At 40.5% G+C, this 15,633-nt stretch overlaps 1 protein-coding gene across 6 annotated transcripts in view; it reads right to left on the bottom strand.

Annotated features, from left to right (window-relative positions):
- CAPN7 (calpain 7) overlaps positions 1 to 15,633 on the bottom strand; it is a 74,539-nt gene that overhangs the window by 8,876 nt on the left and 50,030 nt on the right. For 5 of the 6 annotated variants that reach the window (XM_056520682.1, XM_056520684.1, XM_056520683.1 and 2 more), the window contains 5 exons: positions 13,844 to 13,988; positions 10,397 to 10,496; positions 8,111 to 8,246; positions 5,122 to 5,197; positions 3,890 to 4,035 (listed from right to left, as the gene is read on the bottom strand). In XM_056520682.1, the coding sequence (XP_056376657.1) occupies positions 3,890 to 4,035; positions 5,122 to 5,197; positions 8,111 to 8,246; positions 10,397 to 10,496; positions 13,844 to 13,988 (603 nt within the window). The remainder of the gene's footprint in view (positions 1 to 3,889; positions 4,036 to 5,121; positions 5,198 to 8,110; positions 8,247 to 10,396; positions 10,497 to 13,843; positions 13,989 to 15,633) is intronic. The other variant, XM_056520687.1, reaches the window with a different exon arrangement.

The raw sequence follows: 15,633 nt of genomic DNA, 5'->3' as shown, positions 1-15,633 counted from the left end.
CGTCTGAAGGGAAAGTGACACTAACCCGGCTGTTCAGTTGGGCTGTTCGGGACCGCCGCAATTTTACTGCAGCGGTCCCGTACAGCCCGACTGAATAGCCGGGTTAGTGCTGACAGGACACCGGGAGGGACCTTACCTGCCTCCTCGGTATCTTCTCCGTTCAGGGATCCCCTGTATTGCCGGCGCTCTCCTTCCTTGTCATCACGTCGTGGCGTATGTGCGTCGGCATGCGTAACGACGTGATGGCGGCGACGGAGACCGAGGATACCCGGCCGGCAGCACAGACGTTCCGGAGCGACGGGGACACGGCGACAGCGATGGAGGGACATCCAGGGCAGCGGTGACTGGTCCGGAGCGGCGGGGACACGTGAGTACTACCTCCTATGCAGTGGTCTTCAATCTGCGGACCTCCAGATGTTGCAAAACTACAACTCCCAGCATGCCCGGACAGCCAACGGCTGTCCGGGCATGCTGGGAGTTGTAGTTTTGCAACATCTGGAGGTCCGCAGGATGAAGACCACTATTGGGTTCAAAATCTTTATTTTTTTAGATTTTGCACCTATAAATTGGGTGCGTCTTATACGCCGGTGCGTCCTATAGGGCGAAAAATACGGTAATTTGTCTGCACATGCGCCGTCAATGTGTATTGAGTATGCGAATGAGGTTGAGAAACACTCGCATACTCACAAACAGTTGTCAATACAACAATGACTGTGCAAACAACACAGGGCCGTGGTCAGACGAGCCCTGTGTGTCAATCACAGTAGAGGACATGATGTATCTGAGACAGACGCTACGGTCCTGGGACATACTAACCTTCTGAACTGATGCACAAAGACAATATGTGGTATCTTTTTTGAACAGGTCATATGCCTTTAATGATTACTAATAAATAATTAAATTTACAGTTCATATTTCATTACCACAATACTCCAGTTTTCTAAGATTTGTTTCTGTAGCTTTTGGTGGGGAACTATTTAGACTCAGAAAAATTGGACCTTGAGTTCCTGTTGCTGTATTTATGTGATTCGGTTCTGAGGCCACACCTCTCCGACACTCCGTGATGGGATAAAAAGCATTTTTTTTAAATGACAAAGCAACCAAAGACAAAACAACAACTGTATAGCTGTCACTTTTTTTTTAACCCCTACTACACTGTGTGGCTTGTTTAACAACCAAAGATCAAGTGACAGATGCCCCAGATGTATCAGGATGTGTACATTTTAAATATTTTCCTTTTGAAATAATATCTTTGTATCCTCTTCTATTATCTCTTTATTCTATTCTGAATAGTCCTCCGCTTGCACAAAAATTTACTTTTATGTTTCAATGGGAGGAGGATGTCTTTGTCTTTGGACAGATGGCGTGACTGTTGTACAATAATCAGTAACGGTAGCTGGCATATATCCTTAATAAGCTCTGTGCAGAACTTTAATGTTCCTTTGTATTTTCATGCCATATTTCCAAATGTTTCCTCTCAGTTTCAGAGGTTGTGATTATTGCTGCTATTATAGACCACCCTTATTCTAAATGTCCATCTGTCTGTTTACTAGGAGATAGGCCTTATGGTCTGCTCCATGCTCTTTTTAACTTGCTGCACATATAGCGACCACATGGAAGTCCCATGATCGTCAAATCTCAGAGGTCATTGTCAAGGTCAACATTATTATGCTGAATTTGATGCTTTTGGCCATTTGGAAGGAGTCATTTGATCTTCTTGATAAGACTTTTACTGATGGGTTTTTCCTGCTATGCACCTGTTTGTTTCAATACTTGTCTGTATAGCCCAGCTAGACTCCCTTGTCCTAGTCCTAGTTAGGACAGCTAATATCATTTTTGCACTACTGTATATAATTTTCATTATAAAGCTATAGTTTTTTTGTGAATCTTTGGACTACACTGTACCTACAAAATGGATGGATAACAATTGGTTGTATCTGTATCTGTTCTATTTGTCTATCTCAAGTCATCTATTTGAGATGGCTGAGAAGGTAATCCATGTTTATTATACTGGGTTAGAAAGACAAAAATGTTTGATGATCATACAGGTGATTATAGTGGCCATAATATAGTCACATGCCATTCATATCTATGTACCAATTATAGATTATGTAGATCAGGGTCTAGTCACATGACTTGGCAGCTAACCATTAATTCTCACACCCACCCAATAATCATTGGATGACATTTGTTTGGGTGGATGCTTAAGATAAGGAACAAGTTAAAAACATGTGTGAGACACAGGGGAGGAAGAGATCCCCATCAAAGAAGTATCACAAGATCCCTCACAGAAGTTCCTAGAAGCTACCTGAAGGGGCGGAGCAATGAAGAGTCAGGGGGAAAATATTTTCCCATAGTCCTCTCTTGTCTAATAACCGGCTATGACTATAGACGTTTTCATGGACCCCAGGCAGCCATCTTTCGTTTATCCAGAAGTGCAACTTTGCATACTATCGGTAAGATACACAGGTTTCTTATTTGATTAAATTACCTTCTTTTAATGTGGATTGAATTATTTGTAGATTAGCAGAACAGGCTTTATATAATCTCCATGATGACATGGCAAAGTTAGTTTATAAGCCACACCTCCTTCTACTGCAGATGAATGGGGCATATCTTGTGGGATCAATGCAATCACATATTGCATATAACATAGTCTATGGGATCTTTCTCTGCTCCACCACATGATATAACAATTCCCACAAGGAAACTTAATTTAAGTCTTTCTAATTCTTATATCAGTACTGTATCTTACTACCAGAGATAGTTGGAGTTAGAAATGGGTGGAGTAATATTCATAACACCATTTTATATATCTAGAGATTAGATGCCCATTTGATGTGAGGTTCTCTTTTCAGAGTAATACTGATAAAATATCTAAACTAACCAACTTCTGTGACTACGTTTGATGTTACTAATTAAACTTCATATATACAGTATTTTTATCTGACATTGTGTCATTGACATTCTTTAAATTACTCATCTATATCATGGTGTTTATATTACTCTTTTATGCTAATCAATTATAACCAATAAACCCGCATATCATATTTATAATAACTTTAGTATTATTTTATTATATTGCAAAAGTTAGTTCTACAACTACTTCCTAGAATGCATATCTGGGAAAATAGTTGGGCCCAGATATGGTGAACTGCATTTTTGTATATTTTTGGCAATTCATAACGGTCATCATATTTTTAATATTGTTGTTGACCATACTAATAATAGCATGACTCAATTATGAATTATTATATATCTTATGACAAAATGGAGGCCTTAGGGAGAGGATTTCTCCTACATATTAGGCCCTAGTGTCGAAGATATTCCCCGACAGTACGCCCCTTTCCACTTTTCCTTTCTTTCTTTGTTTTTTTTTCTTTCTTCTGTTCCTTCTGCTATTTTCTATCAAACAGGATATGCCAGAAACTTTATCTTTCAGTCCTGTTTCCCCAGATGACCAGGAGCCATGGTTTATGGACGTGTAATATACAGACATTCTCCACTGTTTTGTGAATTAGAGAGTTGGGGCTCCTTACTACATATATGTCAAAGTTCCCAGTTATGTGACGCGGCATTGTGTCCGATAGAGCGATCTCTTTTGCATTATAGCCATATCACATACTGTATTCTACTATACTTAGCTAGCGTCAAAATGACACTTATGTCTTTATCACTTGGGACACTAATTGTCAGATACAATTACTGCATTCTAGTTTCCTCACAGCTCCAGGATTTAAGGTTTCACTGATATTGTGCGGATTTCCATTGTGCTTATTACCCTGTTTCTTTCATGTCCAATTAACGTTACCATTTAATGTATGCTTTTTCTTGGATTTTTTTGTTCTTCATTTCATTTACCCCACACAACTGATGTCTTTGCACTTACCCTGAGTGTGTAGAGAATGGTGTTCTGTTTTTCATACTGAGACACTACTAAAGTAAATGTGTGGGTTCCGGGAGCGGTCAGCGGAATCTTTGTTAGGTAATGAGGGCTGTTTATCCGTATTCCATCAATATATGGTGCAGGATCAGCTATAAGATACAACAGTAAAGCATTTCATAAAGTGGCAATAGGTATAATGCTCAGAGTTTAGTTTATGTAACCAAAAGAAAGGAATACAAAATCATGAAAAACTTCCAAACACCCACATATTTGTTATCATTTTGTATTGCACAACACTTAAAAAGGGATAAAAATATCATGTTACATCCCACAGCTATTTGGTTTATTTGTACTGTTTCAGTTTAACATTTATAAGAACAGACATAATAAGGGTCACATAGCTATGATGCTTAAAACATTTTGTGCTTACATGACCTGAGTAAAGTACCCCTGCACCAATAACCACAGCTACATTATTTTAGAAAACCCATGTATATTACCAGTGGTCAGTAACACACCATGTGCTCCATCATTAGGCAAACTATTGGTGTACAGCAACCATAAAGTAGTGCAGGGTCTTTGCAGGCTGCAGAGATAAGCAGTGCTATTGGCCCCAGCGCTACAACCTCAGGGACAATGCACTTTTTCACATGAAGCTAGATGCTCATCTTGCCTCAGCTTCCTGCTACAGCCAGTTGTCATACAGCCAGACAAATAATACTGAGGAGGGGCCATGGGATCCAGATTAAAATTATTTATAGGATCTAATGAAGAAATTTGTAGTCCCTTTGTGCCCATTCCTACTTTTCCTAAATAGATTCCCGACTTTTATTTAGAAATGCCAAAGTTTCTCTAGCAACCAGTCTGTCTCAAATTACTCAGTACAAACTGGTACTGAAGGTAGAAAGAGGGCTTGAAGGCTTGACAATATGCGTACCACACTTTTTACTGCCACATTATAACGGAGAATTAGTATTCCTGCAGACATAGTTTGGCTGAAATCCCAAACTATGTTTCAAGACTCTTTTTAACGGGTTTGACTTACAGGAAAGCCAAATCCAATAGGTGGCACAAGACAGTCTGCTTTCTTCCTTCTGGTGGAGAGCTTACTTTCCAAGGAAGCACAGCCTGGCCTTTAAGAATCCTTACACCAATTGGAGGCCTTCAAAAGGAGAAACATTACTCCCCCGAGTATTAACTTGTAGGTGGAGAATATTTATAAGTGTACAACTCACCTGGGTAGTAAACCTTTTTTCCATCATTCTTGTAAACAACCAGTGTAATAAATTCTCGATTTTGTGCAAAGTCATCCTACAAAAAATAAGCATAAATATTTTGGTACTGTGTTAATAAATGACTACTTACACCTTTAATTGTTCATGCACACCCAAAGAGTACTTGTCGTTTCATCTAATTTTTCACATTAAGTTGACGTGTGTACATTAGAAGTAGCCCTTTTTCTGGCATTTCTCACCAGAGTTCTGCTCTGTAGGCTCAATCTCAAATTTCATTTGTCCCTGAACTAGGGGTGGAGATTAGTTGCTAGGATGTCTCCCACACACAGCACACAGAAGAAGAGGGGACCCTACTCCTCTATATAGTACATCATAGGAAGCAGTGGCAGCATGGAGGCATTATAAATCAGTACTGAGCAGGCTATGAATTCAGCACTGTGGTCAAATCAAATACCCACAGTAAGTCTGTGTAGTCTCTTTTCAGTCTCCTTTTGCTTATGGCCCTTTCCAATCACTCCCATGGTCATCTCACTCCTCTACCCCTCCCTCTCCAAAGGCTTGTAAGGGCATCATGTAAACTGATCCCTCAGTGAGTTACTAGAGCCTCTTGAAAACCAAAAGAAGGACTTGCGCTGAAGAGAAAGGAGTAGATGCTGTTATTAAATTAGCTGTTTCCTCTGCACTGAAACTGCTGCCTGAACTGTGTTATGGGGAACTGTTTATGTCCTTTCTCAGGAGAATGTGCCTCAAGCAAGTTTCATAGTCTTAACAATTGTCATTGTCTTTTACTGATAATCAGATAAGCAAGTGTGTGGGTTCAAGGCATTTTATCAGTGCTTCTTTTATGAAACTGTAATTCTGATAGATAAGTCACTGAAGGCTAAAAACTGATCTGTAGCTTAAGCCGTATATCTTAAATAGGGAAACACTTTCTTATTTGGAAATTTGCATCAGCTCCAGCTGCTTACATATCACATATAAATGTAAATATAAAAAAAAAATAAAAAAAAGTTAAAACTGTTCAAAACTAAAATTACTAGGAAAGGTCTACGTCTCAGCATTATCCTCTGGCATGTAACAAAGTACGAGGTGAGGAGTAATAAGTGACTTGGTAAAGGACAGATTTCTGCGCTTTGTCCTGGTTAAATATTGACATGCTCAGGATTATAAAAGTGTGCCCATATTATTGTGTAACTAACATTTTCTGCAAAACAATATGAGGAGGATTTCTTCAGGATGGACTAGAAAGGCACCAGCTATAATAATAAGGATATGTTCACACATACAGGATATGCTGTATATTTTTGCCGCACATTTTCTGCAGCCCATTTTGCTACCCATTAACTTCAAGTGGGTAGCATAATTGGCTGCAGAAAATATACAGCATAAATATGCAGCAGATCCTGTACATGTGAATGTACCCTAAATGTGCCAGATTTATTACGCAGCGCACGTCCCTTAATAAACTTGAATAAAGAGGCAACTAAAAGACAACTTGTAAAGCTTTAAAGACAAAAATGAAATCACAATCTTTAAGTGAAGTACAATTTGTGCAATATTCTCATTAATGATACATTTGTTAAAAACTTGATGGCAGAGATCTAGGCTCCCCATATTAAAGAGGTAGTCCAGGTATAACGATTTTATCCCCTATCCACGGGTCCCATTGGTCAGACCCCCCCCCCCCCCCCCCAATCTCCAGAACGGGGCCTGGCTCTCAACTTCAGAAACACTTCTACCAGAGCACCAAAGATATCCAAGTAGAGCATCTCTGGCGCTCCCATAGAAAGGGGGGTCCCAGTGGTCAGACTCCTTGTGATCAGATACTTTTCCCCTATTCTATGAATAGGGGATAAGATCCTTTTCACTGGACAACCACTTTAAGGCCCCTGAGGATCAGTACTTAATAAACTTTGACACTCTAATAAAAATCCTCCTTTTCTCATGAATGGTTTCGTTTCTTGTAGTCTACATTTAGTCTATACTTACTGTAATGGAAACCAACACTTCACATATTAACTTCTTGCTGAGCTTGTGCTAACTTACAGTGGCCAATCTTAACAAGCAGAGCTGCAGGACTTGTCTGCTCTCCTAACGTATATGCATTATCTGTTCTGCAGCATTTCTTTTTTCAATTTGTTCCTATAAAATTCCTCTTGCAAATGTACTAAGAAATTAATGGGTTTGCATTATTATATTCCCTGTCTCAATGGATATTGTCAGAGTGTGCAGGAACACTCCCAGTTGACAAGGAGACATGTAATGTCCATTTTTTTTATATATACTTGGAAGGTGAATAATTAAGGAATATCACAATGCAGAGTTCTAAAAAAAAATAATCTTTAGGAATTGGTATTTTTGGAGGTATACAAGTAATTAATTGAGAGGCCCTCTTTAACACCATGGTTTGGAGTGGAGACCACCTCAGATTGTAACAGAATGTGTAGTTAAGCTGCAGTCATTGCTTATAGCTGTGCCCTACATCAGTTATCAATGGGCAGTGACTTTAATTTAAAGACCAAAACTGGGCATCTACTATGATTATGCAATAACCTGAATAAAAATATACCACTTATTTGTAATAATGCAATATTATTAAAAAGGGTCATATCCCTGTGATCATATGTCCTATTAAATGATATGGACATCACAGAGAGTGATACCCTATTTGGGACTTAGCGCTAAGAATTACTCTGTAAGAGCTGCTCCCACTTGGGAAGAGCTGTCACTTCTATGCATCACATGGATGGCCACAGATCTGAATGTAAGGCATGTATTGATACACTTTCCCTGCATGTATAGCCAGATGCAGTCCTCTCAGCAGTAACTGCAGAACCATAAGTGTTGGAGCAGCGGGCCTCATGGCGATCAGCTGCTTGCCCAGTTAGATTCAATAAAAAATGGTTTGTCCTCGTGACAACCCCATTAATCTTAGGAATGGACAACATTATGTGGTAAACTCAAAAAACGTGTGATCAGCAATACAAACCTTATCTGTGATGTGTCTGCTCAGCAAAATCCACACTGCAGCTCCACCCTTTGGACACTGGACATCAAGTCTGTACTGAGGATTGTTTGCAAGACTGTAAGCGTCTTTAACAGGACCCTGTTTCGCATCCCATGTACTGTAAAACACATTTTGCAATTTTAGAACTTACATATTAAAAGTTTTTTTTACACTGGACAAAGTGTTTGCAAACAGTGAGCAGCAGAAAAGTCGTGATAAGGATTTACGTTTTCTATTTTATGTCATTTATAAAGTCTGTCCCATGGCAGCGAAAGGGGTGGCAATCACACAAGCACATTGCTGCTTCATTTACAAGGGGCATGAAAGAACATTTGTTCTCGTGACTTTTTGGGTCGCAGGAGTTGGACCCCCAGCGATCACACATTTATCACATATCCTGGGGAGATTTCTATAGTAACTAAACTCTTACTCAAACTCTCAACTTTCTCATTCTCCATTTTGCTTCTCTACTGTTCCAGTCTATTCCCTTCAGAAAGCACTGACGTATTACCGTATTTTTCGCCATATAAGACGCTCTGTCATAAGACGCACCCAATTTTAAAGGCTGAAAATCTAGAAAAAAAAGATTCTGAACCTTCAACCTGTGGACCTCCAGATGTTGCATAACTACAACTCCCAGCATGCCAGGAGTTGTAGTTTAACATCTGGAGGTCCGTAGGTTGAAGACCACTGGTATAGGAGGTAGTACTCACCTGTCCCCGCCGCTCCGGACCCGTCACTGCTGCCCTGGATGTCGCCCTCCATCGCTGTCGCCACGTCCCCGGGGTGTCTCCGTCGCTCCGGAACGTCTTTGCTGCCCGGTAGCCTCACCCTCCGTCGCCGCCATCACGTCGCTACGCACGCAGCTCCTTTTGGATGACGGGACGGCGTGCGCGACCACGTGATGACGATGAAGGAGAGCGCCAGCCATGCAGGGGATCCCGGCACGGAGCAGACACCGAGGAGGCAGGTAAGGTCCCTCCCGGTGTCCTGTAAGTTGTTCGGGACGCAACGATTTCACCGCGGCGATCCCGAACAGCCGACTGAGCAGCCAAGTTAGTGTCACTTTCGCTTCAGCTTTGATCGGCGCATCTGAAGGGTTAATACAGGGCATCACCGCGATCAGTGATGTCCTGTATTAGCCGCGGGTCCCCGCCGTTGATGGCCGCAGGGACTGCCGCGATAGGACAGGTTTTAATGTGTATTTGCCGTATAAGACGCACCAACTTTTCCCCCCCAGTTTTGGGGAAGAAAAATGTCATCTTATACGGCGAAAAATGCGGTATAAAGCTTGTGACATCCCTAATTATATCGCTTAGACTCAAGTGTCACATATTATAATCAGCCGGCTCATCTCCAATATCCTCGTCACAGCTGGATACAAATGAGCAGGAGTCTGTGTGATGTGAGAATAAGGATTACATACAGGGCTGCATTAAATCATGCTCATCGTGAATTACATATGTCTGTGACCCTCTACTCCTTTTTGAGCTAGTTAATACAAAAATTATTTTTTATATATAAAATATAGACTAGGCTACTAGGAATAAATGAACTTCATGGGGTTATAAGTCATTACCTTCTGGCTTATATGGGTACTGCACATTTAGCAAATAATGGTCATTTCTTATACAGGTTATACATTTTTCAATACAGTTCCTCATAGTACTTTATTCTTTACTTCCATTGGATAAAAAAAATAAAATAAAAATCTGTCCTGGTCATATCATGGATGACACCAGGTTTGTGTGAGTTTCCTCTTGGTACTCTAGTTTTCTACCACACACCAAAAAACATACAGAATTTTTATTGTGAGCCCCAATGGGGACAGAGTCTAATTAGAGTTATGACAAGCTGTGTACATCGCTGGGGAATATGTGTGTGTGCTATACAGAATTATAATTTACTGTATTGTAACTGTAAAATTTGACCATCAGTGGGAACACCACATGTCACCTTTCAATAAACTGTTATTTGGTCAGAATATTCAATAACAAAGATGCCAATTCAAAGGCTTTTCACATATGTTGGATTTAACATTGATTTGGGTCTGGATCCTGCACTGAAGTTCATGTCAAACCTGAATGAAATTCTCCACCTTATGCATGTAAATAGGGTTTCCACAGAGTAGTACAATACGGGTTGGAATAGCAAAATGGAACTTCAAGGGGTGTAAACACACGCAAGGGGTTACTGCTTTCTTTTTTACAAACAGTTTATTTATGAATGTAGATCTAATAAACCTTGTTGACCAGTTATGTGGCATACCTGTGAATGCATGTGGATTCCTTAAAAAGACTTGGATTCCAGCTCAAATAAATAACATCATAATACTGACATAGGTCTTCCCAGGTGATCCAGAAAATACCTAGAAGTAGAATTACAATCATTATAGATATATCAGATTCTAGTCATGATTTTTTAACCTCTATCTTCTTAAACTCTTAAAGGGGTACTCTGGTGGAAGACTTTTTTTTTTAAATCAACTGGTTCCAGAAAGTTGAACAGATTTGTAAATTACTACTATTCAAAAAAAATCTTAATCCATCCAGAATTTATTAGCTGCTGAATACTACAGAGTAAATTATTTTCTTTTTGGAACACAGAGCTCTCTGCTGACATCATGACCACAGTGCTCTCTGCTTACATCTCTGTCCATTTTAGGAACTGTCCAGAGCAGCATGTGTTTTCTATGGGGATTTTTCCCTACTCTGGACAGTTCTTAAAATGGACAGAGATGTCAGCAGAGAGCTCTGTATTCCAAAAAGAAAAGAGAATTTGCTCTGTAGTATTCAGCAGCTAATAAGTATTGGAAGGATTAAGATTTTTTAATAGAAGTAATTTACAAATCTGTTTAACTTTCTGGTACCAGTTGTTTAAAAAAAAAAAAGTTTTCCACCGGAGAACCTTTAACCCCTTAAGGACGGACCCATTTTTTACCTCAATGACCAGGCTCTTTTTTTAAAATTTGACATGTATCTCTTTAAATGGTAATAACTTCAGAATGCTTTTTCTGAGCAGAGTGATTCTGAGAAAGTTTTTTCGTGACATATTGTACTTTATATAAGTGGTGCATTTTTGTTTACACATGCAGCATTTTTTGTGAAAAACTTCAAAATATTGTGAAAAACTGGAAAATTTCTTTTTTTCTTTTTATAGTGTACACTGTGCGGTAAAAGTGACGTTATATTTATTCTGTGGGTCAGTACGATTATAATGATACCCATTTTATATAGCTTTCAATGTTCTTTTTTTTAATGGTTTTTTTTACGGCGTTCACCGTGCGGGATCATTTACATTATAGTTTTATAGTACACGTCATTACGGACATGGCAATACCTATTATGTATATGATTTGTGTTTTTGATCTTTTTTGGTGATAATACAGGACTTTTATTGGGAAAGGGGCATTTTTTTATTTATTTTTATTTTTTTACACTTCATACTTTTATTGAAGACCTTTTTATTTAATTTTTTACAGGTTATACTATGCTGCAATACATTTGTACTGCAGCACAGTATGACCTGATGAGCTGCACACACTACAGCCTGTGCGATCCAGCCTCTGGCTGGATCTCACAGGCTTCCGTAGCAGGCAGACAGGAGGTCATGATCTGACCTCCTGCTGCCATAGCAACCAACAGCGACACGCGATCGTATAGCGGCGCCACCGTTGGAGAACAGGGGGAAAGCGCTCCCCCTGTCAACACCATAGATGCCGTGAACAAGATTGATGCTGCCGGGACTGGCGCGATCGCGGCTCTAGCGGGTCCCGCTGCCGATCTCCTACGCTGCCCAAGGCAGTGCAGGAGATCGCTATGACAATGCCATTTGCGCGAACGTGTCAGATGATTGGACGTATGCATACATCCTATAGCGGGAAGGGGTTAAAAGGACCAGGCCAATTTTAATTTTTTTCCTCAGCGCCTTCTAAAATCCATAACTTTTATATTTCCATCCACAGACCCATGTGAGGGCTTGTTTTTTGTGCAACCAATTGTACTTTGTAATGATACTTCTCATTTTACCATTAAATGTACGGCGAATCCCAAAAATTATTATTTGTGTTAGAAAATGTAAATGAAAACCGCAATTTTGCAAATTTTGGAGGGTTTGGTTTTCACGCTGTACACTTTACAGTAAAATGACATGTTTCCTTTATTCTGTAGGTCAATACAATTAAAATGATACCCATGGCTACATACTTTTCTATTATTGTACTGCTTTAAAAAAAATCTCAAACTTTTTTTTTACAAAATAAGTATGTTTAAAATCGCCCTATTTTAACCACCTATAAAACTTTCACATTTTTTCGTATACAGGGATAAGAGGGCAAATTTTTTTTGCGCCATGTCCTGTAGTTTTATTTAGTACCACATTTGCTTTTTATAAATTTTTGGGGGAATGTGAGGTGACCAAAAGCAGCAATTTTAGACTTTTTATTTTTTACGTTTACACTGTTCACTGTATGGGATCATTAACATTATAGTTTGATTGTTCCGGCATTTATGCATGGAGCAATACCAAATATATTTATTTATGTTTTTTTTTTAATGCTTTTTGGGAGTAAAATAGGAAAAAGGGTCAATTCACATTTTTATTGGGGGGAAAGAGATTTTTCACATCTTTTCCTTTTTTTTTTTCTTTTTTCTGTCCCCATCTGATCTGATCATCCAATATAACGCCCACATTGCCGCAGATGCCGTGATATGTATTGATCACGCCATCTGAGGGGTTAATGGTGGACATCAGCGCGATCGCTGATATCCACCATTACTGGCGGGTCCCTGGCTGATGAAAAAAGGCAGGACCTGCCGTGCATGATGTGAGCACCAGTCTGGTGCTCGCATCATGTACAGGACGTAAATATACATCCTGGTGCGTTAAGTACCACTGCATCAAGACACATTTACGCCCACTGTCGTTAAGAGGTTAAATGTAGTTGGTAGAGTTCCTTCTCTAGAATCCTTACCACTAGTTCAGTTCAGCAGACCACCGCTTGTGTGATTGTATTGGGTCCTCTGCTGGCCATTCTGTGTAATCTTTTTGGAGGCCCTCCATGTTAACAATTCTAAATTCAACAGATTTAATACTTAAACCCACATATCTAGCCTACTCATTTCCTTATGTATCACAAAAGCCCAAAATAACTAAAAACATGTAAATCCCAAGAAGAGATACCATAAAAGAATCTTCATATGTTATCTCTTATGTATAAGGTAATCCATGTGGAACATTCTAGCACACAGCAAACAGTAGTGGGTTTCCTCTCTGAAGTAAAGTTCCTAGAGGAGACACACACTGATGTATTCCTTAAAAGCACACTACAGGACCAGGTCCATGAAAACTGGTTGAGGAGTGATTGATATACATTGTGTGAACCTAGTCATACTTATCACATAAACCCATGCCCCTCTAAGAGTCATATTAGAAGTACTCTTGGTAGTTACAACGGTGTCCTGCACCCTCTTCTCAAAAAGTTAAATTGTGTCCCTCACTTCGAGAGTCCTTACTTCTCCACTGTCCATTAGATACAGTAGCCCCCCTAACTACCTTAATAATCACAGTAGCATCCTACTTTCCCAGTAGTTATAGCATCTGCCACCCCCTTACCATATGCAGAGGCCCCACTTCTTCCCCCTCTGCCCCACACCTCTTAGTAGTTCATCAGGACTCCAATCAGTCCATCTCTCAGAAGTCTCAATGATAAATTACCATTGTCAATTTTTTGGGCAGTTCGTGGGTCAAAGTTTAAGTATTTTTGTAGCTCTGGGGTCCAGCTTCTCTCATCTTTCTCACAAAAACGACCTTTCCATCTTAAATGACTCCATGGATTCTTTAGTTGGAGAAACCGTAATGTCTGAAAAGAAATAAACAATTATCTAAAAGAAGATGTACGCCACAATGTCACTAAGAAGTGATTCACCTCTGGAACAACCATACCTTGAAAAGAACAAGATAATTGTTCAATTATCATCATAAAAAAAGTAGGCATGATATGGCCCCCATACACATAAGACATATGAGGGGCAATGCTGAGGTTTTTGTTGGGACTGAAAAACTCCCTAACGTCTCTTGATCCTCCCCTGATAAATGATGTCTTTTGTTTTCATGGAGATAAGCAGTCACTAGAGCTGTTTGACAGCGGCTTACCCCACCACTCTCTATTCAGAACACATGCCAACTTAGCTAAGCCAAGCATTCATGTATATTGAGAAATTGTGAGATATTACTACCTGAAATGAAATTCTGAATTTATCCATAAAGGATTTTGTATCTGAATTTTTAATAGCCACCCTCAAGGGCATGTGTACCATCACAACTACCCATGGTAAAATCAATAGAACTACAGTAGAATCTCCCAATAGCGGACACTCACAGGGAATAGAAAAGTGTCCGCTATTGAGAGATGCCCCTATTGAGAAAAAGGCCTAAATGACCGAATACTAAAGTTACCTAAAAAAAAAAAAAAAAAAAAAACACGATATAAAAGCAATATTACAGTAGAATCTCCCAGTGCCATTAAATGTATCCCTTATTATCCCCCTGTACCATTTCATTCCCCCTTTATATCCTGTGCCACTTTATTTCCCCTGTGCCAAATCACCTCCCCCCCCCCCCTTACCCTCTGTGCCACATAATTTCCTCTTGACCCCATCTGTGCCAGAGGGGGATTATTTGGCACAGGGGGAATAAAGTGGCACAGGGTGATAAAGGGAGATGAAATGTCACAGGTGGGATGAAATGGAACAGGGGGTGGCAAACAGGGGGTGATGATTTTGCACCAAGGGTAAAAAATGGGGAATGAACTAGCAAAGGTGAGGATTAAAGGACATCTGCAGCAAAAGACAACTTATCCCCTATCCACAGGATAAGGGATAAGTGTCTGATCGTGGGGGTTCGACCGCTGGGACCCCCCACAATCTCCCTAATGGGGTCCCGCATTGCCTCTTTATGTGTGTGGTTAATGCGCGTAGCGTCGACCTCTCTGAGGTCAACGGTACGCCCCCTCCCCATACAGTTCTATGGGAGAGGCACGAACGAACGCTGTCTCCCCTCCTCTCCCATAGAACTACATGGAGGAGATGTGTCAGCCGCTGTGGCCCTGTGCAGGAGATCGCCGGGGGGGATGGTGTCCCAGCGGTCAGACCCCCGCGATCAAACACTTATCCCCTATCCTGTGGATCAGGGAGGCAAATGATGTGGCTGGTGATTGTACCGAAGCAGCGGTCTTCTGCTTCTGTGCGGGGGCTGCTGCAGGGGGGTGCAGGAGGTGCCAGGGCCCCCTGGTAGCCTGGGCCCCTTACTGATGTATTGGCTGTATCCCACTGACGGCGGCCCCGTGTACAAGGTAGGGCCGGCACATAAGCCTGGTTGTCCCCTATCGGGTGTATTTTGTCCCCTATTGGGAGTGTTTTGTCACCTATAAGGTGTGTCCGCGTCCGCTATCCGGAGTGTCCCCTATTCGGAGGGTGCAAATACATTAAGTCTTATGGGACTCTGCC

The sequence above is a fragment of the Hyla sarda genome, chromosome 5 (genome assembly GCF_029499605.1).
Source record: "Hyla sarda isolate aHylSar1 chromosome 5, aHylSar1.hap1, whole genome shotgun sequence".
Taxonomy (NCBI): domain Eukaryota; kingdom Metazoa; phylum Chordata; class Amphibia; order Anura; family Hylidae; genus Hyla; species Hyla sarda.
The sequence above is the reverse complement of the archived record's forward strand: the minus strand, read 5'-3'. Positions and strand labels throughout refer to the sequence as shown.